We start from the raw sequence: 27,643 nt of genomic DNA on the forward strand, positions 1-27,643 counted from the left end.
GCGACGGCCAATCAAAGGCAGCACAATCAGCAGGTAAAAATTAGACTTTTATTTTTCATCCGAGGAAACTGGGCAGAGAACCAGTTGGATTGTTGCACTCGATGGTTTGGGATAAAAAGGCCAAACCCAGGTTTTGTTGGGGGGGGGCTCAGCCCCACGGGAAGGAGGACACGGACAGACCCCAACCAAGCGACGGATCCCGAAGAAAACACGTTCTAAGCTCAGCACTGAGACACCACCAGGGAAGCTGGGATGGACAAGGGCTATTTTACACGTGATGAGAAGCAATTCAGCTTTTCATTTTCCTTTCTTTTCTTTTTTTTCCCATTTTATTTATTTATTTATTTTAAATACAGGTTTAGGTGCTTTTCGGCTATGAAAAAAAGGCAAAAAAGTGCATAAGTTGAGAGAAAAGGCAGAAATGAAGCAGTAAGAGGTTTGTTTCCCATGGCAGGGGAGAAGGGGCAGGGATGGGAGGGGCAGGATGAGGGACAATGGTCTCAAGGTAGCATTAAAAAAAGGTCTGTATCCCAAAACGGAACTGCCTGTGTTATTTGGTCCATTAAAAAACGGTTTATTCACATTGATGCTCCCCCATTCCCAGACAAGGATGTTGACTAAGAAGAGGATTAGAGGAGCTGTGGGTGCCCCTGCCCAGCCTCCCTCCCTGCTCTTGTGCTCACTGGTTTTAGCACCAACTGGGATTCCCAGCCCATCCTGGCTGCTCTGGGGCCACGTGGCACCCAAACCCCTGGCACTCTCCCCCACCCCCCTGCAGCCAGGACAAAATGCTGCCCTCCTTTCCCTGGGGGTCCCTGCCCTGCCAGGGACCCCTCCCAGCTTCAGCAGCCCTTGATCCCAATCCCAGCACCAGCCACGAGCCAGCCCTGCAGCCCCTTGGGGAGGGAACTGCCAGCCCGAGGCAGGGCCGTGTCCCCAGGGCTGTGTCCCCAGACTGAACCAAGGAATGTCTCGGCTTTGGTCCCACTATTCCCTCTTGTCCTTTGGGAATAGCAAAGGTGGCACTTCCCAGAGAGGGGACATCAGCAGTGTCCCCATGTCCTGCTCCTGTGCCCCAGGGGAGGAGCATCCCCCTCCTCCCACCCCACAGAGGCTTCCAGTTACACCGACCCCGACCAGCTCCAGGACCTTTGGAGCCCAGAGGAGAAGGGGACAGGGATGTGCTTTGAGATTTGGTCCATGACATGATTCCAAGTGAGTGGTGGTCCCAAAAGCTGCCACCATCCCTGGGAGGGATGTGCAGGGTGGCTCAGGGTGCTGAGTCTCTCCAGAGCAAGGGGCTGGAGGGGGACACTCACCCAGGTCACCCAGGGCAGTGCCAGGGGGGGAGGATCCTTCCCACCCAGCTCAGAGGAGGCACAGGGATGGGGGCTGATCCTGCTGGCTCCCCACACCATCCTCCCAGCAGGGGAAGGCTCAGGAGGTCCCAAAAACCCATCAGCAGCAAGAGAGAAGCAGGAAGAGTCTCAGTGAACTCAGGGAGTGGCCGGTGCTGAGGGGAAGAGGCTTCCAGGAGACCCCCAGACCCTGGTCAGGGGGGGCTGGAGCTGCAGGGGGGTCAGCACAGCTCCAGCTTCCAGCAAAGCAACCCCAGAGCTGCTGCTGTGCCCAGCTCAGCCTGCAAGGACGGGGAAGGGCAGTGGGGCAGACAGAGCCACTGCCAGGGCTGCCCAGAGCAGCTGCTTGGAATGCTGAGGAGAAAGGTTTGGTTGGAGATTTCAGCTGGGAATGTTTTCCTGTTTGGAGGCCTGAAGGGAGCACAGCCTGACCGGGAACTGTGCAGAGGAGGTGGAGGAGCACCAGGATGAGCTGGAGCTGGAGCAGAGCGGGGCAGGCAGAGCTCCCAGCCCCTCCCTGCAGCCCAGGGGGCACCCTTGGCACGAGCATCCCTCCCTTGGCCCAACCAGAGTCCACTGCCCAGCCCTGCCAGCCTGGGGGCAGTTTGGTCCTCACATGCTCTTCCCCTCTCTTTTCTGGGATCCTGGTAATTCCAGGAGAGCACCGGGGAGGAGGGAGCCCAGGAAGCAGGGAGGCTGTGGCAGTTTGTCCCCCCGAGCCCTCCCTCCCCTGCAGACACCCCTGAGCCCCCTGGAGCCCCCCGGGAGCGGAGCTGGGAGAGCCCCCGGAGGCGGCTGCGGACACAGGAGGGGACCGGGACACCCGGAGGGACACCCGGAGGCAGCGGAGCACACGGAGCAGGGGCGGAGGGACACCCCCCGAGGGGGACAGCCCCGGGCCGGGGTCGTGGCTGCCCCCCCGGTGCCCCGCGGGCTCAGATGGCCTCCACGTAGTTGGCAGGGAGCATGCCCGTGTCGCCCGTGCGCTCCACCGTGCCGTACATCCAGCCGTCGTCGATCTGCTGCACGTTGATGATGGTGTCGCCGTCCTGGAAGGAAACCTCGTCCTCATCCGCCGCGTTGTAGTCGTACACGGCTCGGAAACGCTTCTGTGGGCACAGAGGGGGCAGTGCCAGAGCCTCCCCACGCCCTGCCCCGGCCCTGCGGGCATCCCGTGGTGAGGAGCAGGTGATGGAGCCGGGAGGGGCTCCCCAGGAATGCCGGGGCCAAAACCAAGCGCTCAGCCTGGCACAGACTGCTCCTGCCCCGGGCAGGGGTGGGCACAGGGCAGAGCAAACCCCCCGGGGTGGGCAAGGAGCAGAGCAAACCCCCCGGGGTGGGCACTGGGCAGAGCAAACCCCTCAGGGGTGGGCACCGGGCAGAGCAAACCCCCCCGGGATGGGCAATGAGCAGAGCAAACTCCCCCAGGGGTGGGCAATGGGCAGAGCAAACCCCCTGGGGTGGGCAGTGGGCAGAGCAAATCCCCCCAGGGGTGGGCAGAGCAGACCCCCCAGGGGTGGGCAGACCCCCCGGGATGGGCACAGCAAACCCCCCGGGCTGGGCAGTGGGCAGAGCAACCCCCCCAGGGTGGGCAGTGGGCACAGCAGACCCCTCAGGGCTGGGCAGTGGGCACAGCAAACCCCCAGGGGTGGGCAGTGGGCACAGCAAACCCCCCGGGGTGGGCAGTGGGCAGAGCAGACCCCCCCCCCGGGGTGGGCACAGCAAACCCCCCGGGGTGGGCAGCAGGGTATGCCACGGGGGACGGTCCTCACCCCCCCTCCAGCCGGGGCGTTGCGCTGTGTCACCGGCACCGCTGGCTCCTTGTACCCGTAGGACTGGGCCGGCTGCTGGTACCCTGCGGGGGGAAGGGGCACCGTGCAGGGGCACGCGGGGGGCACAGCAAGGCCGCCCCGCAGCCTCCGCTGCACCCCGGGCTCACCTGGGGAGCTGCTGGGCTGGACGTGCTGCGGCTGCTGCGGCTGCTCCGCCCGCCGGTACCCGGAGCTCTCCGGGGAATTGCGGCGCTCCGGCTCCGAAACCTCGGCCGGGCTCGGCCCCATCCGGCTCCGCTCGAACTCCTCGTGGTATTTGATCTGTGGGGATGGGAGGGGAAGGAGAGCAGGGAACAGAGGGGAAGGAGGGAGAAGGAGAGAGAAAAAGGTCAGAGCTCGCCCAGAGCGGGCAGGGGGAAGGGTTAACCCAGTGAAAATGGATGGCCCCCCCTCTGGAGTTATTGGATGCATTCCCAGCGGGAAGCACCTGGAGCCGGTTAACCTGCTGGTTAAACTGTGATTTCCTGTGGGCACGGGCAGAGCCTGGGGCAGAGCCACCCTCCTGGGGGCAGCCCCCCGTGCCCTGCCTGCTGTGGGCACCCCGAGGAGGTTGGCACAGCCCTGGGAACCCTCAGGAGCCCCTCAGGAGCAGGGGCAGCCTCAGGCTCTGCTCAGGAGGGTCTCCCCAGGCCACTGAGGGCAGTTTGGGGCATGGCTGTGCTGGGACCCCCTTTGCTGCCCAGCTGCCCCCTGGCAGTGCCATGCTGTGGCTGAGACAGGCTCTGTGCAGGGAGGGGGTTGTCTCTGTGTCTTCATTAAGTGGGTCACAGCCATGCTGGGCTGGCAGTGATGCCAGGGAAGCTGCTGGAAACTGTGCCCGTGGCTGGGAGGGGTGAGGGGCTGAGCAGGGGGGCCAGGGCTGGCCCAGCTCTCTGCTGGGTTAGTTATTTATTATAGTATTATTTATTCAGGGTTATTGAATGCCCCCAAATCTCCACAGATTGTCCCAAACACATCCCCAGGGCAGGGAAGCTCCTGCCAGCTCAGAGCTCACAGAGGAGCTGCCCCAGGGAAAATCTGCCAGCCAGGGCCCTTTGCTGAGCCTTCCCCAGCCTTGGTGGGACAATAACAACCCATAATTCCCCAAGGAGACACCAGTGTCTGCCAGAGAACTGGGAAATGGGAGCAGGAGAAGAGGGAATGAACATCCCCCTCCCTCCTGCCCTGCTGGGCCTTCCTGGGTTTGTGTCTGAGCTCCCACTGTGGGACTGCCCTCCCTCTCTGGCATTCCAGCAAGCCCAGAGCCCTTCCCTGGACACCCCAGGAGCTCCCACAGAAAGATTTTGTCCCCAGGGCAGGGATTGCCATGGATGGAAAAGCAGGAGCAGCTCAGGGTGCAGAGCCAGGGGCAGGAGAGGAGCTCACAGACACCACCAGCTCATGGACCCCCAAGGAGTTTCTCATGGAAAGGGTTGACTGGGGGGAAGAATCCAACCCTTTCCCTTCCCAGGGTTTCCCAACAGCTTTGATAAGGAACACACATGACTTTCACCCGCAGCCAAAGGTCAATGAACTCCCTGTGTTGTGCTGGGGGGAGAGCAGAGGGAGAAGGGGGATTTGGGGCAGGGACAGCCACACCCCACAGCCCACAGCCCACACTCCAGTGCTGCAGCCACATGTGCATCCCCCTGTGCATCCATCCATCCCCCTGTGCATCCATCCATCCCCCTGTGCATCCATCCCCCTGTGCATCCATCCATCCCCCTGTGCATCCATCCCCCTGTCCATCCATCCATCCCCCTGTCCATCCATCCCCCTGTCCATCCATCCATCCATCCATCCCCCTGTCCATCCATCCATCCATCCATCCCCCTGTCCATCCATCCCCCTGTCCATCCATCCATCCATCCATCCCCCTGTCCATCCATCCCCCTGTCCATCCATCCATCCCCCTGTGCATCCATCCCCCTGTGCATCCATCCATCCATCCATCCCCCTGTCCATCCATCCATCCATCCATCCATCCATCCCCCTGTCCGTCCATCCATCCCCCTGTCCGTCCATCCATCCCCCTGTCCGTCCATCCATGCCCCTGTCCATCCATCGCCCTGTGCATCCATGCCCCTGTCCATCCATCCCCCTGTCCATCCATCCCCCTGTCCGTCCATCCCCCTGTCCATCCATCCATCCCCCTGTCCATCCATGCCCCTGTCCATCCATCCCCCTGTGCATCCATCCCCCTGTGCATCCATCCCCCTGTGCATCCATCCCCCTGTGCATCCATCCCCCTGTCCATCCATCCCCCTGTGCATCCTCCCTGTGCATCCTCCCCATCACCATGGCAACGCTCCGGCATCCACGAGCCATCCTCACACACACACACACAGAGGAGCCAGAGGGAGCAGGAGAGGGGCCAGCCAGCCCCCAGGCAGCCCCAGCAAAGGTTCTGTGCAGGGCCAGGACCTGCAATGATGGTCCCTGGGGGTCCCTTCCAGCTCAGGCTATTCCATGATCCCAAGTGCTGCCCACGCTGGGGGTGTTGGTGACAACCAGGGCTGGAGGGAACTGCCCCTGGTTCACATTCGACCCACCAAATGCTTGAGGATCTTGGATACCCCCTCTGGATCCAGCTGCAGGATCCAGCAGCTCTGAGGAGCTGGGAATGGTGCAGGAGGGCCACAGGATGCCCAGGAAAACAGGCTGGAGAATGGGGGCTGCCAGGAGTGTGGTGCCCTCCTGGCTGCCCAGCAGAGCCCCCCGGGCTGGGAGGGTCACAACGAAGTCCCAGCAGGGATCAGAAGCCACTCACGTTGCTGATCTGATCCTGAGTCTTCTTGATTCTCTGCAGCTCTGGAGTGTCAGCCACCACACTGAAGCCTTTCCCCTTGTTCTTCTCAAACTCCTCCTTGTAGCGAATCTGGGGACAAATGGGGGGGAAATCAGGGTCAGACCCAGGGGAAAGGTGGAGGCAGAGCTGGATTTCCATGGATTTCCATGGATTGCACAGGGTCAGACCCAGGGGAAATGTGGAGGCAGAGCTGGATCCAGCACTGGATCCATGGATTGCACAGGGTCAGACCCAGGGGAAAGGTGGAGGCAGAGCTGGATCCAGCACTGGATCCATGGATTGCACAGGAAGCAGCAGCTTCCAGCAGGGACTTTGCCTCCCTCAGGAGACCCCCAGAGGTCCCAGGAATGGCAAACTGGAGGTTGCCAAGAGCTGGGACACACAAACAACTTCCCACGAGCTGCAGATCTTGTTGCTCTTTCAGCCAAGCAATTCCTCTGGCCAGCTCTGTATTTCCACCTTCCCAAATCCCACCTCCCTCCACCTTCCTTGGGTTTCTCCCCCTGTGTTTTCAGGATCCAGGAGTCCAGCCCTGAAAAGCTCCTGGAGGGGATGTCTGGCTGCATCCCACGGTGACAATAATGTAATAATAAGATGGGATCCATAATTAATGTTCCCAGAGGAGCCGTTCCCTCTCCGTGCTGGGAGGGGAGTGACACCCTGAGCATCCATCCCTGTGTGATCCAAAGGGAGCTGCAGAACAACCTTCACACATCACAGCCCTGGTGGCAGGGCTGGGTGTTGGCACCCCCAGGCCAGGTGCCAGGGGCAGTCCGTGCCAACCCGCAGCGGTTCCACCTCTCTCCGCTATTTGTGTCCCATGAGGAGGCGTCTCCTGTTCCGGTCACTGGAAGCTGTTGGATGATTTGTCCTGTGTGGATAAATGTGTGCCCAAAGTGCCAGCTCTGGTGCCCACAGGCTGCCCCCACAGCCCACGTGTGGCAGGGAAATTGCAGGTTCCCATCCTGGGGCTGCTTTTCCCAGCCTCTCCGTGGGTGGGTTTGGGCACAGCCCTTCCTGCCCCAGGGTGGAGGGGCCCGGGGTGGGAAGCAGTGCCTGGATTCTGTTCCTCCTGTGCCAGCACCCCTGGCAGCTCCCCTGGCACCTCAGTGTGGCACAGGGAGGGCTGGATGTGCCTGAGCTGAGAGCTGTGATGTGTGAAGGTTGTTCTGCAGCTCCCTTTGGATCACACAGGGATGGATGCTCAGGGTGTCACTCCCCTCCCAGCACGGAGAGGGAACATTAACCCAGGGCTGCTGTGTCCTCACTGAGAGCCACATCCACGGGATTTTTGGACACTTCCAGGGACTGTGATTCCCCCACTGCCCTGAGCAGCCTCTTCCAGTGCTTGACCACCCTTTTAGTGAAGGAATTCCTCCCCATATCCCACCTGCTCCTCCCCTGGCCCAGCCTGAGGCTGTTCCCTCTCCTCCTGTCCCTGTTCCCCGGAGCAGAGCCCAAACCTCATCTGGATCCATCAGGGGGGTGCAGAGAGGGAGAAGGTCCCCCCTGAGCCTCCTTTTCCCCAGGCTGAGCCCCCCCAGCTCCCTCAGCCCCTCCTGCTGCCCTGACCACCAGGCAGGGTCACCCCCCAAACCCCATTCCAGCCCTGGCCCTGCAGCTCTCCTGCCAAACCAACACCCACAGTCTTGTCTCAGCATTGTGGGACAAACTCGGGATCACCCTGAGCCCACCCAGGGACAGTCCCCACCACTCCCTGGGAGTTCCCAGCCCACACCCTGCCCTGGGCTGGGGATTTTGCTGATCCAGGGATACCCCAGGGCATCAAACAGGACAACACCCTGTGCAGCAGGTCCTGCTGTGCCCACTACAGAGAGAGCTCCTTATCTGTGCCAGTCCTGATCCTCCATCTGTTTGTTCCTGCCTGCCAGAGCTTTCCAGCCCTGTCAGATTTGGGTTCACCTGAAATACCCCCTGGAGGGCCAAGGCCTGCCCAGGTGGAGAAGGTGCCACCCCCCTGCCTGTGTGGCTGGATGGCAACTGGGAAAGGCAAACTGGTGCCAGGCAGGACTGGGAGAGGGGCATTGCCAGCTCTGGGAGGCCTCAGGGCTCACCTGGCTGGGGGGCTCACCTGGCTCTGGAGCTCACCTGGCTCTGGGGGGCTCACCTGGCTGGGGGGCTCACCTGGCTCTGGAGCTCACCTGGCTCTGGGCTCACCTGTCCCTGGAGCTCACCTGGCTGGGGTCTCATCTGGCTCTGGAGCTCACCTGGCTGAGGGGCTCACCTGGCTCTGGGGGGCTCACCTGGCTCTGGGGGGCTCACCTGTCCCTGGAGCTCACCTGACTCTGGGGCTCACCTGTCCCTGGAGCTCACCTGGCTGGGGTCTCACCTGGCTCTGGAGCTCACCTGGCTGAGGGGCTCACCTGGCTGGGGGGCTCACCCGGCTCTGGGGCTCACCTGGCTGGGGTCTCACCTGGCTCTGGAGCTCACCTGGCTGAGGGGCTCACCTGGCTGGGGTCTCACCTGGCTCTGGGGCTCACCTGGCTGGGGTCTCACCTGGCTGGGGTCTCACCTGGCTGGGGTCTCACCTGGCTCTGGAGCTCACCTGGCTGAGGGGCTCACCTGGCTGGGGTCTCACCTGGCTCTGGGGCTCACCTGGCTGGGGTCTCACCTGGCTCTGGAGCTCACTCTGCTGCTTTAGGCGCAGGTTCTCGGGCGTGTCTGCCACCATGGTGAAGGATTGCTTCGGGTAGTGTCTGGGGAGGGAAGGAGAGTGTTAATGCCCTGCCCCTGCTCCCTGCCCTCCCCTCCCACCCCAGCACCACCCCCCCCCTCATCTTGGGTGCTCTGACCCGGCCCAAAGTCCCTCCATGGAATTATGGAATCACTAAGGTTGGAAAAGCCCTCCAGGATCATCAGGTCCAACCTTGGACCAGCACTGCCTGTCCCCACTGACCCACGTCCCCCAGAGACACATCCAAGTGTTTTGAGCACTCCCAGTGCTTTGATCCCACTCTGTTCCAGGGCTGGAACTCCAACTTTGCAGCTCCCACATCTCCATCATGGAATCCCAGGATGGTTTGTGTTGGAAGGGACCTTAAAGATCAGGAAGGTTCCAACCCCCTGCCATGGGCAGGGACACCTCCCACCAGCCCAGGGTGCTCCAACCTGGCCTTGGACACTTCCAGGGCTGGGGCAGCCCCAGTTTCTCTGGGAATTCCATTCCAGCCCCTCCCCACCCTCACAGGGCAGAATTCCTTCCCAGTATCCCCTCTGGCTGTTCACAGCCCTTTCTCCTTGTCCTTGCCCAGCAGTCCCAGTGGTGGCCAAACCAGGCTGTCCCCTGAGGGCTCTGCAGCCACCCCTGGGCCACCTGCAGCTCCCAGCCCTTCCCAGCCACATGAGATGGGCCTTGGTGGGGGTTGGAAGTCCCTGGGCTGTGCTGTGGGAATTGTGTGCTCTGGCAGAGCCATTCCCTGCCTGCAGAACCACCCCAGGGCTCTGCTCTGGGCAGGGGGAGCTGGGGCAGCTCTGGCAGAGCCATTCCCTGCCTGCAGAACCAGCCCAGGGCTCTGACCAGGGCAGGGGGAGCTGGGGCAGCTCTGCTGGGGCAATTCCCTGCCTGCAGAACCACCCCAGGGCTCTGCTCTGGGCAGGGGGAGCTGGGGCAGCTCTGCTGGGGCAGCACAGCAGCAGGTCCCCAGCTCAGCCCTGCCAGAGCAGCACAACCCCAGAGCAGGAAACTCGAGATTAAAAATAGCTGCCTCAGCCTCAGCAGAGACACAGGGAGGAGCCACCTCACCCCCAGAAACAGCCAGGGCAGATGTGGGTTGTACAGAGGGGAAAAGGCAGCTCAGCTCTCAGCAGGTCCTGCAGGGAACTCCAAACCAACCCCCACCTCCCCACTCCACACCTGGTACTGCTGGCCCCCCCCTGTCCCCACTGTCCCCACCCCATGTCCCACTGTCCCATTACATGTCCCACTGTCACCACCCCATGTCCCACTGTCCCATTCCATGTCCCACTGTCCCATCCCATGTCCCACTGTCACCATCCCATGTCCCACTGTCCCATCCCATGTCCCACTGTCCCCACCCCATGTCCCACCCCATGTCCCACTGTCCCCACCCCATGTCCCATCCCATGTCCCACTGTCCCATCCCATGTCCCCACCCCATGTCCCACTGTCACCATCCCATGTCCCACTGTCCCATCCCATGTCCCACTGTCCTACCTCACATCCCACTGTCCCCACCCCTATGTCCCACTGCCCCACCCCATGTCCCACTGTCCCACTGTCCCACTCCCACTATCCCACTGTCCCACCCCTCTCCCACTGTCCCACCCCAGCCCTGGGGACTGGGATCCCACACCAGGGTTCCAGAGGGATGGGAGATGTTCTGCTGCTGGCCCTTGGCCAGGAGCCCCCAGCCCCCTGTCCCCAGCTCAGGGGACACACAGGATGCACCAAAGCCACACCAAACAACCCCAAATTCACTCTCCCCACCCCCAAAGAAGCAGCAGCAAGATTGGAAAGGACAAGAATCAGTTTTACCCAAACAACAGATCACCAACTGCTTGAAGGACTCAGCTTAATCTCTGTTTAGATTAATCTGATTACAGGGGATACAATACTGTGCTCAGGCTGCTCCCCAGTCCCTCTGGCCCTGGTGTGTCCAGGATTCCCACCGGGATCCAGGATCAAGGCAGGCACTGCCCTCAGCCCCTCCTGTGGCTGCTGCACAGAAATTCCTGCATTGGAACTCCAAGAATGGAAACATCTGGTTTCCCAGGAGGGTCCTGAGCTCACCAGGAGCAACAGGAGGACACCACAGGGCAGGGGACAAGAAGAAACAGCCCCAAGTTGCACCAATGGAGGTTTAGGGTGGAAAATTTCTTCATGGGAAGGGTGGTGAGGGATTGGAAGAGGGAAGTGGTGGAGTCACCAGCCCTGGAGGTGCTCAAAAATGTGGCACTTGGGGACAGGGTTTAGTGGTGACACAGCAGTGCTGGTTGAAGGTTGGACTCCAGGATCTTGGAGGGCTTTTCCAGCCTTAATGATTCCATGGGATCAGGCCATGGGATGCTGGGACCTGCTGGGCAGAGCCCCAGGACTCTGTGCCCAGCCTGGTGCCCTGAGGGAGCTGCTGGCAGAGCCAGGGCTTAATTAACAGCAGCACTAATCCACTAAGAGCAGCCCCCCAGCTCAGGGGGCACAGGGGGACCCGCTGAGCTCACCTGCTGGCCCAGCCACTGCTCCCACCCTGCAGCCCTGCCCTGAGGGTCTGGGAACTCACAGCCTGACTCAGCCCGAGGGCAGGGGAAACAAAGGCACCTTCTGAGCACAGGGAGCTCAATCTCTGAGCACCCTGGACCATGGAAGGTGTCCCTGGACCATGGAAGGTGTCCCTGGGCAATGGAAGGTGTCCCTGGGCCATGGAAAGTGTCCCTGGGCCATGGAAGGTGTTCCCGGGCAATGGAAGGTGTCCCTGGGCCATGGAAGGTGTCCCTGGACCATGGCAGGGGTGGAACTGGGTCCCTTGGAGGTCCCTTCCAACCCAGACCATCCTGGAGCTCTCTGAGACACCAAACCCCCTCCCATAGCCCCAATTCTCCACGTGCAGAGCAGGCTGGGCAGGCCCAGGATGCCCAGCCCATGCCCAGCTCTGCCCAGTGGTGTGAGCAGACCCATCACCTCTCCCTTTGGGAGACCCCCCCTCCTCTCTGGGGTCCTTACAAACCCGGAGGATTTTTCCTGCTGCTCAGGATATCTACAGCTATTCCCAATAGGAACAGCCCCCAGGAAAGCCTGGGAGCGAGACACAAACCCTGTGAAGGGCAAAGGCAGCACTGAAGGTGGTTGGGCACAGCCAGAGCTCGGTGCCAGCCTGGAGCTCCCGTGCCATCAGTGATGCTGCCAGCACAAATCCCCCCATTGCCATGGCAACCGCATCCCGTGCCCCGGGCATGCCAACAACGCCGGGGAGGAGCTGTGCCAGCAGCCAGCCCTGGCTGGGGGAGGAGGGAACCCCCAGTCCGTGCCAGGCTGGGGTGGGGGGCACAGCAGTGCTGCCCCCGGAGCTCAGGGAAGCTGCAAAGCCACGGGAGGAGGGGAAATAAAAATAACCTGGTGGAGAAGAAGGGCCTGATTCAGGCTGACAGCGCTGAGCGTGCCCTGCTGCAGCCCAGCCCCGAGAGGGAGGGCACAGACAGCACGGCTGGAGCTGGAATTAGGCTCCTGGGGGATTCTGAGGAAATCTCCCGAGGATTGGAGGCAGCTTTGGGTGAGCCCCGAGCCCCCCGGGGGTGTCAGGCACAAGGACATGCACAAAGGAAGGGTCTTCCCCAGGCTCAGCCATCCCTTTCCTCCCCAGTTCCCACGAGCTGCTCCTGAAGGAAAAGGCATCCAAGTCCTGAGGGAATGTAAGGCCAGGGGAGGGGGTTCCCTCTGCTCCCCCTGCCCAGCCAGTGCCAACACGGACACCCCAATCCTGCCAGGGAGAGGAAAACCATCTCCTGGGCATGAGATCGAGCCACAGTCAGCAATAAATGAAACCCTCAGAGGAGGCAGGGGGGGATTGCCCTGGGGTGGGAATGGGGCTGCTGGGGGGTCTCATGGGGGAGCAGACCCTGCTCTCCCCCTCCTCACAACCCAAACGGAGGCAGGAGCAGAGTGGGGGTCCCCAGAGCCCCCCAACAGCCCCACACACAGGTCAGGGCAGCAGAGGCAGAAGGGGGAGGGTGGTTATTGCTCAACCACCCCAAAGCAGCACAAGCAACACCCACCAACTGCCCCCTAAACCTGGCACAGCATCCCCTCCAGCCAGGGCAGAGCCAGAGGCTCCCCAGCCTGGGACCAGCAGGAATTCAGGTGTCTCCCAGCGAGAAAGAGGCTTTCCAGTGTGCACCCCCCAAACCAGCCCTGCCCCGGGGCCCTTCACCCCCTTTCCTGCAGAAATACCCATTTCCTAATTTATTGCAACAGGTGGGGAAGCTGCAGGGAACAAAAGGCACCTTGAGGAGCCCCAAAGGGCCTTGGGAAAACTCCACAGGCTCCAGGCAGGAGCTGCCTGAGAGGGAAAACGAGGAGGAAGCTGCTTCAAGCCACCCACCCCTGCCAAACTGCAAGGAAATAATCAGTCCCACACACGCTGGGAGGTGACATTTGTGTAAAATCTGCGAGGAAAGAGCCCCTCAGGCAAACCCAGGGAACTTCCAGGAATAAATGGGATTCAGGGGAAAAACCCCTGGCCCCAGGGAATGGCTGGAGCTGTGTCAGGGAGGTTGGGGTGGGTCTCAGGGAAAGGTTCTTCCCCCAGAGGGTGCCCAGGGCAGTGGGCACAGCCCTGAGGTTGAGGGACAGGGTGAGAGTTTGGGGTATCCTGGGCAGGGCGATCCCTGGGTGTCCCTTCCCACTCAGGATATTCCATGATGTGAATTCCCACAGAACAGCCAGTGAAGGACAGGAGGGACCCCCCCAAACACCCCCAGCCCAGCCCCCTCCACTCCCCGCACCCCAACAGCCCCTCCAGCCTGGCAGGTGCCACTTCCCACCCCCAAAGCTCGGGAAAAGCCGCTCCGTCCCTGCCCCCGGAGAGGCGCCGAGTGCCCCGAGGGCAGGAGCGCTTCGTGCGGCACGAAATGAGGTCAGCGCAGCCTCCTCCGGCCACACAGCCCGTCTGGCCCCCGCATTAGGGCGCTCTGAGCACGCCAATTCCGGGCACGGCAAAGGTGAGCCGGCTGGCATCGGCACGGGGAGAGGGGAGAGGCTGTTCCCGAGCTCTGCCCTTCCCAAAGCAGCTCCTGGAAGCACAGAGATCCTCCTGGGAGAAGGGAGAGGCTATTCCCGAGCTCTGTCCTTCCCAAAGCAGCTCCTGGGAGCTCAGAGCATCTCCCTGGGAGAGGGGAGAGGCTGTTCCCGAGCTCTGCCCTTCCCAAAGCAGCTCCTGGGAGCACAGAGATCCTCCTGGGAGAGGGGAGAGGCTATTCCCGAGCTCTGCCCTCCCCACAGCAGCTCCTGGGAGCACAGAGATCCTCCTGGGAGAGGGGAGAGGCTATTCCCGAGCTCTGTCCTTCCCAAAGCAGCTCCTGGGAGCTCAGAGCATCTCCCTGGGAGAGGGGAGAGGCTGTTCCCGAGCTCTGCCCTCCCCACAGAGCCTCTCTCGGGACCCCCAAGCCAGTCCTGCACCCCACAGGAGGGGGGCAGGCAGGGAACTCTCCCACAGGGACACCTGGAAGCAAACACAGCCCCTGCTCCCCATGAACTGACCCCAAACAGCCCCACAGATCACCCTGGCAGAGTCCATGGGATCCATAAGCAGGATTTCCACCCTGGAAGGGTTTGCCAGGAATTCCACCTCCAGATCACTGGGAATCTCCAAGCTCTGGCATCCCATCCCGTCCCATCCCATCCCATCCCGTCCCATCCCATCCCATCCCGTCCCATCCCATCCCATCCCATCCCATCAGCAGCATTTCCCCCCAAGAACTCCCAGCCCCAAAAGCCAAGTGGTGGTGCTTGAACTCTGCCTTTGGAGCTCCTCCCAGGCTGGGAATGGGGTTAAATTCTCCTGCAAGGCTGGTAAAATCTCCTTTAAGTGCAGCCTGGCACTGTCCAGCTGCTCTGCACAGAGAGCTGATGGCTCTGGACCCACCCTCTGCCCCTCCAGCACCACTCAAAGCCCTGTCTGAGCCTCCAGCAAGGCCACTTCACACCACAGACTGTTTGGAAGAGCCTCTCAAGCCCCGAGTGTTGCTTACATGGAGCAGGTCTGTCCCTCAGCCCTGGCTGCAAACTCTCCATCCCTCCCCCAGCCCTGGGGGCTCCAAAGGGTGAGTGTCCCCCCCCTGCAGCTGGAGGGGGACTGGGGAAAGAAGAGCCAAACAAAGGAAGCAATTGGTGTGTGCTCTGCCAGGAGGCTCCCAGGTCACATCCTGCCTTTCAAAGAGTTGCTGATTCTGGGGGACAAGCTTAGAAAATAAACTGTTCTTTTGTCAGCAGTGGCAGCAGCTCCCAGACAGCCCAGCACAGAGAACAGGCTGCAGGGAAGGGCTCCAGTTCCTCACAGCATTTGCAGGGGAAAAGCTGCCAGAATGGCTGGGCCAGCCCTCCACGTGTGCAGCTGCTGCCTGTTCCCAGCATCTGCTCCCAGCCTGCCTCAAAGCTGGCTCAGAATGACCTGACTCACAACTTGGTGGGATAGAATGTCTCCCAGACCTTCCTGCTGCCCACCTAGTGCCCAGTGCCAGGGCTGGAGGAGGCAGGAGAAGCCAATCCCACCACCACAGGCTCCCACGTGGCTGTTTTGGCACAGGATGGAGTGGGAACAGGGTTTAGCTCTCTGTGGGTGCAGCAAGATCCCATCCCATCCCATCCCATCCCATCCCATCCCACCCCCTTCCCATCCCATCTCACCCCATCCCATCCCATCCCATCTCACCCCATCATATCCCATCCCATCCCATCCCCATCCCATCCCATCTCACCCCATCATATCCCATCCCATTCCATCCCATCCCATCCCATCTCACCCCATCATATCCCATCCCATCCCCATCCCATCCCATCTCACCCCATCATATCCCATCCCATCCCATCCCATCCCATCTCACCCCATCATATCCCATCCCATCCCATCCCCATCCCATCCCATCTCACCCCATCCTATCCTATCCCATCCCATCCCATCCCATCCCATCCCATCCCATCCCATCCCATCCCAATCCCATCTCACCCCATCCCATCCCCATTCCCATGCCCATTCCCACCCCCTTCCCATCCCATCTCCTCCCCCTCCCATCCCAATCCCATCCCAGTCTCCCAAGGCTCTGCCAGCACCTGCCCAAGTGAACACCAGCCTATTTCCTCAATCCTGCTTCAATCCCTGCTGGAAATGATTCAAGGGAATGCAAGAAAGGAGCTGCCAGGGTGGGAATCCAGCACTGGTGTCTGGAAACGGCTGTTCCCCCTCCCACCCCTGAGCCCCCAAACGGGCAGTGCCTGTCCAGCCCCCCCATCACTGGGAACAGCCCAGGCAGAGCAGCAGAGCTGGGATTTTCCACAAAGATTTTTGGCCCCAGGCAGGGATAAGTAATTTAGGAAAGTCAACATCCCTCTGGAAGCAAGGTCAGAGCCCCGGGAGCTCCCGGGGCAGGGGAGAGGGAAAAGCACCTCAGCTTTGCACAGATTCTCCTCTTCTCAGCCCAGACACAGCTGGGAAAGTTCTCCCAGGTGTGTGGAGAACACCTGGGGCTGTTGGGAAGGAACATCAGAGCTGTTCCCTGCAGGAATCACGGCTGGATTTCCCCTCTCCCACCTCACCAGGGGCTCCATCCACAAACACTTTGGGCTGTGCCCACTGGGCATCACTGCTGGAATCCCACCCCAGTCTGTGCAGGGGCAGCCAGTCCTGGGGGGTGCCAGCTATGGATGGGCAGCAGGGCCCTGGGGAAGGATTGGCATTCCAGGGGGAACTGGGAGAGGTGGGTGGCACAGACAGTGCCCAGAGTGAGCCCTTCCCAAGCCCTCCAGAACCAGCTGCTCCACCCCAGGGAGGATTCACCAACATTCCCAGCCTTCAGCCACCAAATCCCAGCATTCCTCAGGAGTTTTCCCACACCCCACATCCTCTCTCCTCCACACTGAGCCCATATCCCAAAATCCAGGACTGCTGGGGGTTTTTCCCCCCCTGGAGCTGCAGGCACCTCAGAGCCCCCTGGCACACAAAGCGTGCCCAGCACAGAGGCAGCTCCTCCCCTGCAGGAACTGGGCACAAACAAAGCCTGGGAGAAACACCTGGACTCCAGCCCAGCCCACAGTTGTTCCTCTCTCCCTTCCTGCCCCCCCAGTTGGGAAGATCACTGGATTAACATGGAAAGCTGCTCCCAGATGGAGCAGGAGGGATGCCAGGAGAGGGTCACTGCCTGCTGGGAGAGCTGCTCACTAACTTTTTCCAAGCAAGGAGTTGGCCTGGAGGGGTTGGATCCCTTCTCTGCATGGAAAGGCACATTTTCCCAGGGAGGGATCCTCCAGGGAGGATGGCTGGGTCATCCCCAGCATTCCAAGGCTTTACTGCTCCCAGGTGAGCTGGGCAGAGCTGCTCTCCCTGCCTCTCAGAGGAGGAATGGCAGCCCCAAATCCTGACCCCCTGGGACATTCGGGGCCGTGCTGGGGGTGGATTTCCCAGAGCAGCTCCCCGAGGAACCACCAAAGTCCCGGCAGATGGAGAAGGACCTGCCCACCCACCCCCGGGGGATGTTCCTGGCAGCCTCCCGGAGCCTCCAGCCCCTTTGGGAGGGGAAAAAAGGCAATTTGGGGAGGGGGATGTGGGGATGGAGCAGCACCAGCCCCTCCTGGGGCTCGGGGTGGGCAGCACCACCCCAGCCAAGGAGGATGTGCCAGGCCAGGCTGTCCCTGCTGGGAGCAGGAGGAGGGAACGCTGCGAGTCAGGGCTGACCTTCCTGCAGCTCCTGCAGCAGCAGAGCCCCCAGTCCCCCTCCCTCGGGGCTGTGGCCAGGGCTGCACCCAGCTGGGAACTGCCTGTTCAGCAGCAGGAACTGGGGCAAACCCACCGAGATAAAACCTGGCCTTGGCTCGTGCCCTGCGGGCTCCGAGGGAGAGGAGCAGACGATCCCTGAGCCAGGAGGGCTGAGCAGGATCCTCCTGCCCAGGATTCTGCTCCTTCCCCCAGCCCAACATGGCTCCTCTCAGCATTCCAAGCTGCATCAGCCCCCTGGGATGTCTCTGAAGACTCCCCAGACTGAATATTCAGCTTTGACCTCTCAGACAGGATTTTCCAGGCAGGGTCTGTGCTGAGCCACAGGAACCACCCCGAGGACCCCCCTGACCCCTGAGCCCAGCTCAGCTCTGTCATCCCTCCAGCACAGCAAGCTAAACATTAAAACCTAAATATAATCTATATTTGGGAGCAGCTGGTCCCTTGAACACGAGTCTGGCCTGTCCCTTGTCTGCAGGTTCTCCCCACACCCTCCATTTGCAGCAGCCTCAGACTTCAGCTGGATTTTCCCTTCTCCCACTTCTGTTTCTGTTCCAAGTGCTCAGAGTCCAGCCCAGCCCTGGCTGCCTCTCCCAGTCATCCCAGTCCCCAGCTGGAGGAACAGGGAGGAGGGTGGAGACCGTCCCAGCTGCCACCAGGCAATTCCCACACCCTGGCCCAGGGAATCAGCCACTGGCCCCAAAGGCTTCTCCCAGATTTATTGCCGGGGCAGTGGCAGAGCTGGAGGAAGCCCAGCCCTCTTCCTCCTGCTCTCTTGAAGAAAGAAACTCAGGAATTTGGCAGGAGGCCACGGCTCAAACAGAGGAGACCCTGTGCTGAGGCATGTTCAGAAGAGCAGCCTCTTCCCTGCCAGGATAAACGTTGCTTTTCCACCCCCTTCTCCGGGGACAGAAGAGTTTGTCCCTCCACTCCACCAGCAGCAAAAGCCATTTGGGAAGGGTTGGGCTCTCCTGGGCTGGCCCTGCCACACACACCACCCCTTGCCTGCAGTTTCTCACTCCCCAGGACACTCCCGAGGGAAGGAGCCCCAAATCCAGCCCCAAATCCAGCCCTTCACCCCCGGCCGGGCTGGCACAGCAGCAGTTTCCAGCTGCTCTCCCTTCCCTTCTTTCCAGACAGGCAGGGTGGGAGGAACAAAGGCTTTCCCTCAGCTCCTGTGCACAATTCCAGAGCTCCGGCTCTGCCCGGGGCAGGGGCAGGACGGGCAGGGCTGGGAAGGGGTTAAAGCAGCAGCAGCATCAAAGGGAGCCCCGGGAGGGGGGCTGAGAACGGAGCTGGGGGAGGCGGCGAAGCCTCCTTGGAATGTCAGGAATTTCCCATTATTATCCCACTTCCCTTCCAGCAGCCCGGAGGGAGGGCACAGGCACAGACCCCAGGCCCAGGGGTGGCATGTCCTGGGGGCTGGGAGGTGGCACGGGGTGCCCACGGGGCGGGGAAGGGGGGGTTGGGTGGGGACACCGCGGAGAGCTTGGGGGTCTCAGCCCTGCCAGGCTCCAGTGCCAGCCCGGGCTGGATCCACCCCGGGGGGGGGCAGAGACCCCTGCCCAGTGCCAGCCCAGGCTGGACCCACCCCCGGGGGGGGGCAGAGACCCCTGCCCAGTGCCAGCCTGGGCTGGACCCACCCCGGGGTGGGGCAGTGACCCCTGCCCAGTGCCAGTCTGGGCTGGACCCACCCCCGGGGGGGACAGAGACCCCTGCCCAGTGCCAGCCCAGGCTGGACCCACCCCGGGGGGGGGCAGAGACCCCTGCCCAGTGCCAGTCTGGGCTGGACCCACCCCGGGGCGGGGAGGGGGAGGCAGAGACCCCTGCCCAGTGCCAGTCTGGGCTGGACCCACCCCCGGGGGGGACAGAGACCCCTGCCCAGTGCCAGCCCAGGCTGGACCCACCCCGGGGTGGGGCAGAGACCCCTGTCCAGTGCCAGCCCAGGCTGGACCCACCCCGGGGGGGGCAGAGACCCCTGCCCAGTGCCAGCCTGGGCTGGACCCCCGGGCAGGACCCCTGCCCAGTGCCAGCCTGGGCTGGACCCACCCCGGGGTGGGGCAGGGACCCCTGCCCAGTGCCAGTCTGGGCTGGACCCACCCCGGGGGGGGGCAGAGACCCCTGCCCAGTGCCAGTCTGGGCTGGACCCACCCCGGGGGGGGGGCAGAGACCCCTGCCCAGTGCCAGTCCGGGCTGGACCCATCCCCAGGGTGGGCAGGGGTCCCTGCCCAGCCCCAAACCAGCACCCCCAACCCACAGCTCACCCTCAGGACACTCCAGAAGTTCCCCATAACCAACCAATGAAGAGTCATTTGCTGTTTTCCCACGCAGTGCCCACCCCGTGATCCAGGTGAGGTGCCAGGAAAGTGCCATTCCCAGCCCAAACTGGAATGCTGGAATGCTGCCAGTGCCCTCTGGGCCCACAGGAACTGCGGACTTTGGACAAGCCACAGGACCATCCCCAGGACCAGGAAGAGCCTCCTGTGGAGCTGCACAGGGGGGAGGGCTTGGCCAGGGCACCCTCTGGGCTCCCAGCTCTGCCTTCTCCACAACCCACGGACAGGGAGAGGCAGTTTAGGTTGGAGAATTTGGGATAAATCCTTCCCTGGGGGGTGCTGAGGCCCTGGCACAGGTTATTCCATGGATACCCCAGCCCTGGGAGTGTCCAGCCTGGGCTGGGGGAAGGTGACCCTGGGGGTGGAACTGGATGGACTTTAAGGTCCCTTCCAACCCAGACCAGCCTGGAATTCCATGACTCCAACCCCCATCCCACGGGGATGATGTTCAGGACTGGTATTTTTAACAGACCAGGGTTAATTACCAGCATTACAGCACCTCATTGGCTTTCTAAGAACTGTCAAGGTGTGAGAAGCAGCTACAAAATAATCACATTTCAAAGGTGCTTTACAGAAACACATCAGAGCTCAGGGCTGAGCAGGGACCAGCCCAGCAGGGGGGGGCAATTAAGGGTCCTGCTTGATGAGGAACCAAAATTGGGGAGCTCTGGACACTCCCTGCTCAGACCAAGAAGGAAAGGTCCAAAAGAGGGTCTGGAAAGGTCCAAAAGAGGGTCTGGAAAGGTCCAAATAAAAAGGGTCTGGAAAGGTCCAAAGGAGGGCCTGGAAAGAACCAAAAGAGGGCCTGGAAAGAACCAAAAGAGGGTCTGGCAAGGTCCAAATAAAAAGGGTCTGGAAAGGTCCAAATAAAAAGGGTCTGGCAAGGTCCAAAGAAGGGTCTGGAAAGGTCCAAAGGAGGGCCTGGAAAGAACCAAAGGAGGGCCTGGAAAGGTCTAAGGGAGGGTATGGAAAGGTCCAAAAGAGGGTCTGGAAAGGTCCAAATAAAGAGGGTCTGGAAAGGTCTAAAAAAAAGGGTCTGGAAAGGTCTAAAAAGGGTCTGGAAAGGACCAAATGAGGGCCTGGAAAGGTCTGGAAAACCCTGGGTTAGTGCCAGAATTAACTGGTGTGACCCCTGATTTAATACCAGTATTAACTGGTGTGACTTCTGACCTAAACCCAGTCTTAGTGAGTGTGTGGCCCCTTCAGGCACTGCATTCCCAGCAAACACCACAGGGCAGGAGGCAAAGAGTTCCTGGAGAGGTCGGGGTGCCCCACACACCCCATGGCAGGGGGAGGGCTGATGTTTAGGAGGGAGGAGGGTCCCAAAGCCCCCCAGCAAATCCCCAGACCCCCAGCAAAGCCCCCAGCAAAGCCCCCCAGGACTCACGCGTTGCAATACGGCTTCTTCTCGTAGCCCTTGTAGTTCTTCATGTTGAGGGTCATCTTGCAGGTCTCGCAGTGGAAACAGGCTTTGTGCCAGAACTGGGGACACACCAGGAGAACCATCAGCACCAGGGACCCCCCAGGCAGCCCCCAGATCCCTCTGGAATTGCACCATTCCCACTCAGCAGCTCCCGGGGTGCCACCCCTGGAAAACCCACAGGGCTGGCAAGATCCTGAGTAACTTTGGGGAAAATGAATCTTCCTGACCCCCCCCCAGTGCATCCTGTCTGAGCTCCCACAGCTCCAGGAATTCCTGGAGCCCAATCCAGGAATTCCTGGAGGAAGCTGCTCCATGCCAGGCTGGCACAGAGGCCACAGCCCTGCTCGAGGCTCCCAAGGGGCTGAGCTGTGCCAGGGGCAGCAGAAGGGCAGCTCAGGGGAGGCTGAACCAGCCAAGGGGGCACAGGCAGTGAGGAAAACCCTCCCATGGGAGCAGGAGCAGGGAACAGGAGCAGGGAACTCCCAGATCCAGGGCTGAGGACACAGCCCCAGGATTCACTGGGATCCAACACCGGGGGCTGTGCCCCCCAACAAACCCCACAGGAGTGTCTGAAGAGGCTTTTTAGGGCTCCTCATGAATCAGTGAGTTCCCCTTGGCACTGGGGTGGCCCCAGAAGGTTTCCAGGCTGAAGGAGCCTCAGGAGAACAGCTCAGAGCTGCTCCCAAGGAATTAAAGGTTGGACTGGATGACCTTACAGGTCTTTCCAAACCAAATGCTTCTGGTCTGGCAGATTTGCCAAGGGCAGTGTCCTGCCAGTCACCCAGTGCCCAGACTTGGTGTTTCCATCAGGATTTGATGGTTTGGTGCCAATGCCCAGGGCCCAGCCCAGCAAGGGAAGCTCCTGCCCAGGCAGGGAAAGCACAAACCAAAGCACCAACTTCTGTCACTGGAGGGAAACCAGCCCTGCCCTGGAGCTGTCCTCCCTCCTCCTCAGGTCACCCTCCCCTTCAGCACCCAAACCACCTTGAAAAATCAGGGAAAAATCAGCAAAAAACCCCAAATTAGGGTCTCCAAACAGCAGTCAGATGCCAGGGGGACCTGGGAGCCAGACACACACTGAGTGCTCAGGGAGCAGCCCAGGGCACCCAGCTGGGGGTTCTCGCTGGGATTTCCACCCTCCAAGGTTTAAAGAGTCATTTCCCCACTCCCTCCAAGTGCTGTTCCTGCAGGGAGCCAAGCCCTGGTGTCACCACACCCCAGCACAAACACTGCAGGCTCTGGGGACGTGACTCAGCCCAGGAGGACAATTTTCCTCCTTTCAGTTGCTCTGAGCAACACGTTTGTTCCTTCCCTCTGGTTACAGAGTTCCTGCAGCCCTGGCAGTGCAGCCAGAGGGGCTTTGCTCCCACCCCCTGCCCACCCAGAGGGGCTTTGGTGCTACCCCCTGCCCACCCAGAGGGGCTTTGGTGCTACCCCCTGCCCACCCAGAGGGGCTTTGCTTTGCTCCCACCCCCTGCCCACCCAGAGGGGCTTTGCTCCCACCCCCTGCCCACCCAGCCTGGGCACTAAATCCCAAGTTCTTTGGGGTTGCTGGAGGTCTCAGCCTTTCTGCTGGGGGTGTTTAACCCTTCCCAGCAATTGCTGTGCACAAACACCAGCCCTGGCACTGGCAATCCATAGGGATGAGCTGACAGGATTCCAGAGCCTTTTCCATGAGGAATCTCCCAGTTCCCACAATCCAGGAAGGACCTGGCACACCCACCTGCCCCTGCCCACCCCAGAATGATGCTCTCAAGCAGGGTCTGCCCCCAGCCAGGCAATTCCAGGCTATTCCTGCCTCAGTTCCCATCAGGAATTGCTCAGCAAGGTGTTCCTGCCCTGGGGCTCTTCCCAAGCTCTGGCTGCCCCTCTGCCCCCTCCTCAAACCTCCCTGCCCTCAAACTCTGCCCTGCACTGGTGGCATTGATGCCAGACCCACAAAGCCGAGGCAGCACTAAAGGAGGGCTGGAACAGTCCTGGCCACAGGGGAGCAGGAGTTATTTCCAGGAAGGCTCCAGCACAGCTGAGAGAAGGAGGACAAGCTCCAAATGGGGTTTTAGAGGAGCATTCACGGCTGTGCTTTGCAGTTCAGAGTGGGAGGCACTCCAGAGGTGTGGAGGCAACTCCAGGTACACCCCTGGGGGTGGTCCCGGGTCCAGCCCCATCCCAGCAGGCTGGACTGGGTGGGATCACCCCGTGGCCACCCTGGAGGGCTGGGTGGGGTCACCCCGTGGCCACCCTGGAGGGCTGGGTGGGATCACCCCGTGGCCACCCTGGAGGGCTGGGTGGGATCACCCCGTGGCCACCCTGGAGGGCTGGGTGGGACAGAGGGAGCCCTTGGGGCACCTTCCCCACCCCCAGCAGGGCAGGTCTGGGGCACAGCCCAGAGCGTGGGGATCTATTTATAGAATCAGGGAATGGTTTGGGTGGGAAGGGACCTTAAAGTTCATCCAGTTCCACCCCCAGGGACACCTTCCACTGTCCCAGGTTGCTCCACGCCCTGGCAAACATGGCCTTGGGCACCTCCAGGGTTGGGGCAGCCACAGCTTCCCTGGGTCACACCAAGCAAAGCCAACGCTCCACACCCTCAACAAGCACCCCCAGGGCCCCCAGGGCTTGAGGGGAACACCAGGAGAGGCTCCCTGGGCTGCAGACAAAGCCTGGGGAGGTTCAAGGATTGGGCTGAGCAGCTGCCGAGCCCCAGGACGTGGCTCGGGGTGTCACTTCCCCTGCGGAAGCAGAAACAGCACCCAGAGCCAGCACCCAGCACCTCCCCGGGAGGGAAGGGCCACCAGGCTGGCCCCAGACCCACCCAGGGTGTCTGGGGGACGGGCTGGAGGCCCAGGGGGCTGCCTGGGGCTGTGGGCAGGTGGCTGTGCTGCCCCAGCTGCTGCCCCCTGACTGGGAGCCCCCCAAAAAGCAGCGAGTTCCCCGTAAATCCCAGGGGGGAAATGGCCTTTCCTGATTCCAGAGCCCAGGCACATGCCAGGCTCATCCCAGGCACTGGGAGGGCACAGGCAGCTGTTTCCCCCCTGACACATCCCAGGCACATCCCAGGCACTGGGAGGGCACAGGCAGCTGTTTCCCCCCCAGGCACATGCCAGGCTCATCCCAGGCACTGGGAGGGCACAGGCAGCTGTTTCCCCCCTGACACATCCCAGGCACTGGGAGGGCACAGGCAGCCGTTTCCCCCCCAGGCACATGCCAAGCTCATCCCAGGTAGTGGGAGGGCACAGGCAGCTGTTTCCCCGCCTGGCACATCCCAGGCACATCCCAGGCCAGGCACTGGGAGGGCACAGGCAGCTGTTTCTCCCCCTGGCACATGCCAGGCTCATCCCAGGCACTGGGAGGGCACAGGCAGCTGTTTCCCCCCTGGCACATGCCAGGCACATCCCAGGCACTGGGAGGGCACAGGCAGCTCTTTCTTCCCCTGGCACATCCCAGGCTCATCCCAGGCACTGGGAGGGCACAGGCAGCTGTTTCCCCCCTGGCACATGCCAGGCTCATCCCAGGTAGTGGGAGGGCACAGGCAGCTCTTTCTTCCCCTGGCACATCCCAGGCTCATCCCAAGCACTGGGAGGGCACAGGCAGCTGTTTCCCCCCGGCACATGCCAGGCTCATCCCAAGCACTGGGAGGGCACAGGCAGCCGTTTCCCCCCTGGCACATGCCAGGCTCATCCCAGGCACTGGGAGGGCACAGGCAGCCGTTTCCCCCCTGGCACATGCCAGGCACATCCCAGGCACTGGGAGGGCACAGGCAGCCGTTTCCCCCCTGGCACATGCCAGGCACATCCCAGGCACTGGGAGGGCACAGGCAGCTGTTTCCCCCCCTGGCACCCCCTCGGTGTCTCCTGCAGCACAACTTGTGCAAACACGGCCCGGGCGCCCTTTGGACTGGGCTCCAGGTGCCAAGGGAAACCTGGGGGCAGCCACTCCACCCCCCTGGGCTCTTGGCACCGGGGCAGCTCTGCCAGGCAGAGGCCCCAGGGACAGGGAGCCCTTTGGGGCTGGCAGGGCAGCGCTCTGGGGGCTGGGCTGGACCTCGGGGCCAACCGTGCCGCGAGTTTTAGGAAGAGGAAGCAGAGCAAGAGCCTGAGAAGCACAAGATGGTGCCTGCAGGTTCCTGCCTGCTCCCAGCAGCTGGATCCACCATTCCCGGTGCTCATGGACACACAGGCACCAGCCCAGACACAGCACGGCCCCCAGACAGGGGCTGAGCAGGAGGGAGTGGCGGGGCAGCCCCTCCTGCCTTCCAAATAGCCCCAATCCTGAAACCCAACCCCCTTCCACATATCCCCATCCCAACACTGCCCTTCCCTTCCACATATCCCCATCCCAACACTGCCCTTCCCTCCCAAATATCCCCATCCCAACACTGCCCTTCCCTCCCAAATATCCCCATCCCAACACTGCCCTTCCCTTCCAAATATCCCCATCCCAACACTCCCCTCCCAAATATCCCCATCCCAACACTCCCCTCCCCTCCCAAATATCCCCATCCCAACACTCCCCTTCCCTCCCAGTTGTCCCCCATCCCAACACTCCCCTTCCCTCCCAGTTGTCCCCCATCCCAACACTCCCCTTCCCTCCCAGTTGTCCCCCATCCCAACACTCCCCTTCCCTCCCAGTTGTCCCCCATCCCAACACTCCCCTTCCCTCTCAAATATCCCCATCCCAACACTCCCCTCCCCTTCCAAATATCCCCATCCCAACACTCCCCTTCCCTCCCAGTTGTCCCCCATCCCAACATTCTGCAGCTCTGGGGGCCAGCACAGGCTCCACAAGCCCAAAGCCTCTCTCTGCTCCCAAACCCCAGGTCAGAGGGGTGACAGTTCAGCCCTGAGCCATTCCCAGCCTCAGGAAGAAACATCATCCCTTAAAAATGTGAGCAGCAGGGGCTGCCGGGGCTCAGGAATGCCACTGGAGAGCTCAGCATTCTTCCAGTTACTTTTTTTAGTCCTAAACTGGTCGTCCCAGAAGGCTGGGAGAGGAGGGGGAGGAGAACAGCTCAGCTCTCCAGGATGAGTTAGTTGGGAAGTAAATCCCATGGGAACAGCACAGGGAATGGAGACCCAGCACCACCTTCCTCACCTCCAGCACCAGAGCTTGGCTTTTCAGGGGAAAACACTAAAAAAAAGGGATATTCCCTGGGAAAGAGGCAGCTCAGAGTGCAGGGATGGGATTTTGGAACAGGGAAGTATCAACTGGGATGGAAGATTTGAAACAAAAAAGGGGAAAAAGCTGGATAATGGAAACCAGATGAGGTTCCCAGCTCCAGGGAAGCATTAACTGTTGCCTTCCTTGGGCCTCCACAGCCACACGGATGGGCTGCCTTTTAATTAGAGATATTAAAAGAAATACCTCGAATTTATAGATAAGGAAAAGTCATGGATGCTGCTGGAGAACCCTGGGAAAAGGGGCTCCATCCGTGTGCCAAGGGCTCCATCCGTGTGCCAGGGAGTGCCCCCTCAGGGCTGGGAGCAGTGGGGGCACCCACAGCGATGTGACCCCCCCAGGACTCGGGTGGGCAGCGTGGAAATATCCCCAGGAATGGGAGTCCCGTGGGAATATCACTGGGAAAAGGACGGGAGAGGGAGAAACCACATTCCCTGGTGCCCCCCTGGGCTGGAGGGAGCGTGGGGGACCCCCAGGACAAAGGGGGACCCCCGGGACAATGGGGGACCTCAGCGATGTGACCCCCAGGACCAGCGTGGGAATATCCCTGGAAAAGGGGGTCCCGAGGGGGCAGCGTGGGAATAACCCCGGGAATGGGGGGGGGTGGGCGGAGAACCACATTCCCTGGAGCAGCACAAGGAGCTGCCACCCCCAAAACACCCCCCAAGGGCTGCAAGGAGCGTGGGGACCACCAGGACAAGGGGATGGCACAAGGCGATCCCACCGGGATGCGACCCTATGGAAACACCGCCGGGAATGGGATGGGGCGTGTGGGGGGGAAAAAAACATCCCACGCAGCGGCAAGTCCAGAGGAAACCCTCCCAAATCCATCCTCCCCCACCTTCCCAAATCCATTCCCCACCTCCCCAAGGAACAACTCACCTTATCCAAGCAATTCACCTTCTCCGTGGGATACACGATCTTCCCGCAGCGCGCACAGTTGGGATTCATGGCTGCAAACTCGCGTGGAGTGGGAGGAAAAAAAAAAAAAAAAGCCCCGCTCCCACCTTCTACCGCTCCTTCTTCTTCTTCTTCTTCTCCTTTCTGAGCCGCCGCCCGCGATGTCGCGACTTTAAATAGTCGGGAAGGGGAGGGGGGGAGGAGGGAAAAGAAGGGGAAGTGGGACGGACCAAGCCAAGGGAGGGAGGGAGGGGCGCCCACACGCAAAACGTTCCCCCCAACCCCTTCCCCAAACCCGCCAACACCTCCCAGCCGAAAAAAACCCACCCAAAAACCGCTTGAAAAAGGGCGAAAAAAACCTTAAATAAAAAGCGG

The 27,643-nt window shown here is 61.3% G+C and overlaps 1 protein-coding gene across 2 annotated transcripts; it reads right to left on the minus strand.

The window, feature by feature from the left end:
* Positions 1 to 34: 34 nt before the first annotated feature.
* LASP1 (LIM and SH3 protein 1) lies at positions 35 to 27,434 on the minus strand. Of its 2 annotated transcripts, XM_071577541.1 has the most exons (7): positions 27,251 to 27,429; positions 21,158 to 21,252; positions 8,611 to 8,695; positions 5,940 to 6,047; positions 3,298 to 3,451; positions 3,131 to 3,213; positions 35 to 2,467 (listed from the first exon to the last, which is right to left on the minus strand). In XM_071577541.1, the coding sequence occupies exons 1-7, from the start codon at positions 27,317 to 27,319 to the stop codon at positions 2,294 to 2,296; spliced, it is 768 nt and encodes a 255-aa protein (XP_071433642.1). In that variant the 5' UTR covers positions 27,320 to 27,429; the 3' UTR covers positions 35 to 2,293. The 2 variants fall into 2 exon arrangements, with proteins under 2 accessions (XP_071433642.1, XP_071433641.1); XM_071577540.1 differs by having other exon boundaries at positions 3,131 to 3,451; positions 27,251 to 27,434.
* Positions 27,435 to 27,643: the final 209 nt, after the last annotated feature.

This window comes from Pithys albifrons, chromosome 25 (assembly GCF_047495875.1).
Source record: "Pithys albifrons albifrons isolate INPA30051 chromosome 25, PitAlb_v1, whole genome shotgun sequence".
Taxonomy (NCBI): domain Eukaryota; kingdom Metazoa; phylum Chordata; class Aves; order Passeriformes; family Thamnophilidae; genus Pithys; species Pithys albifrons.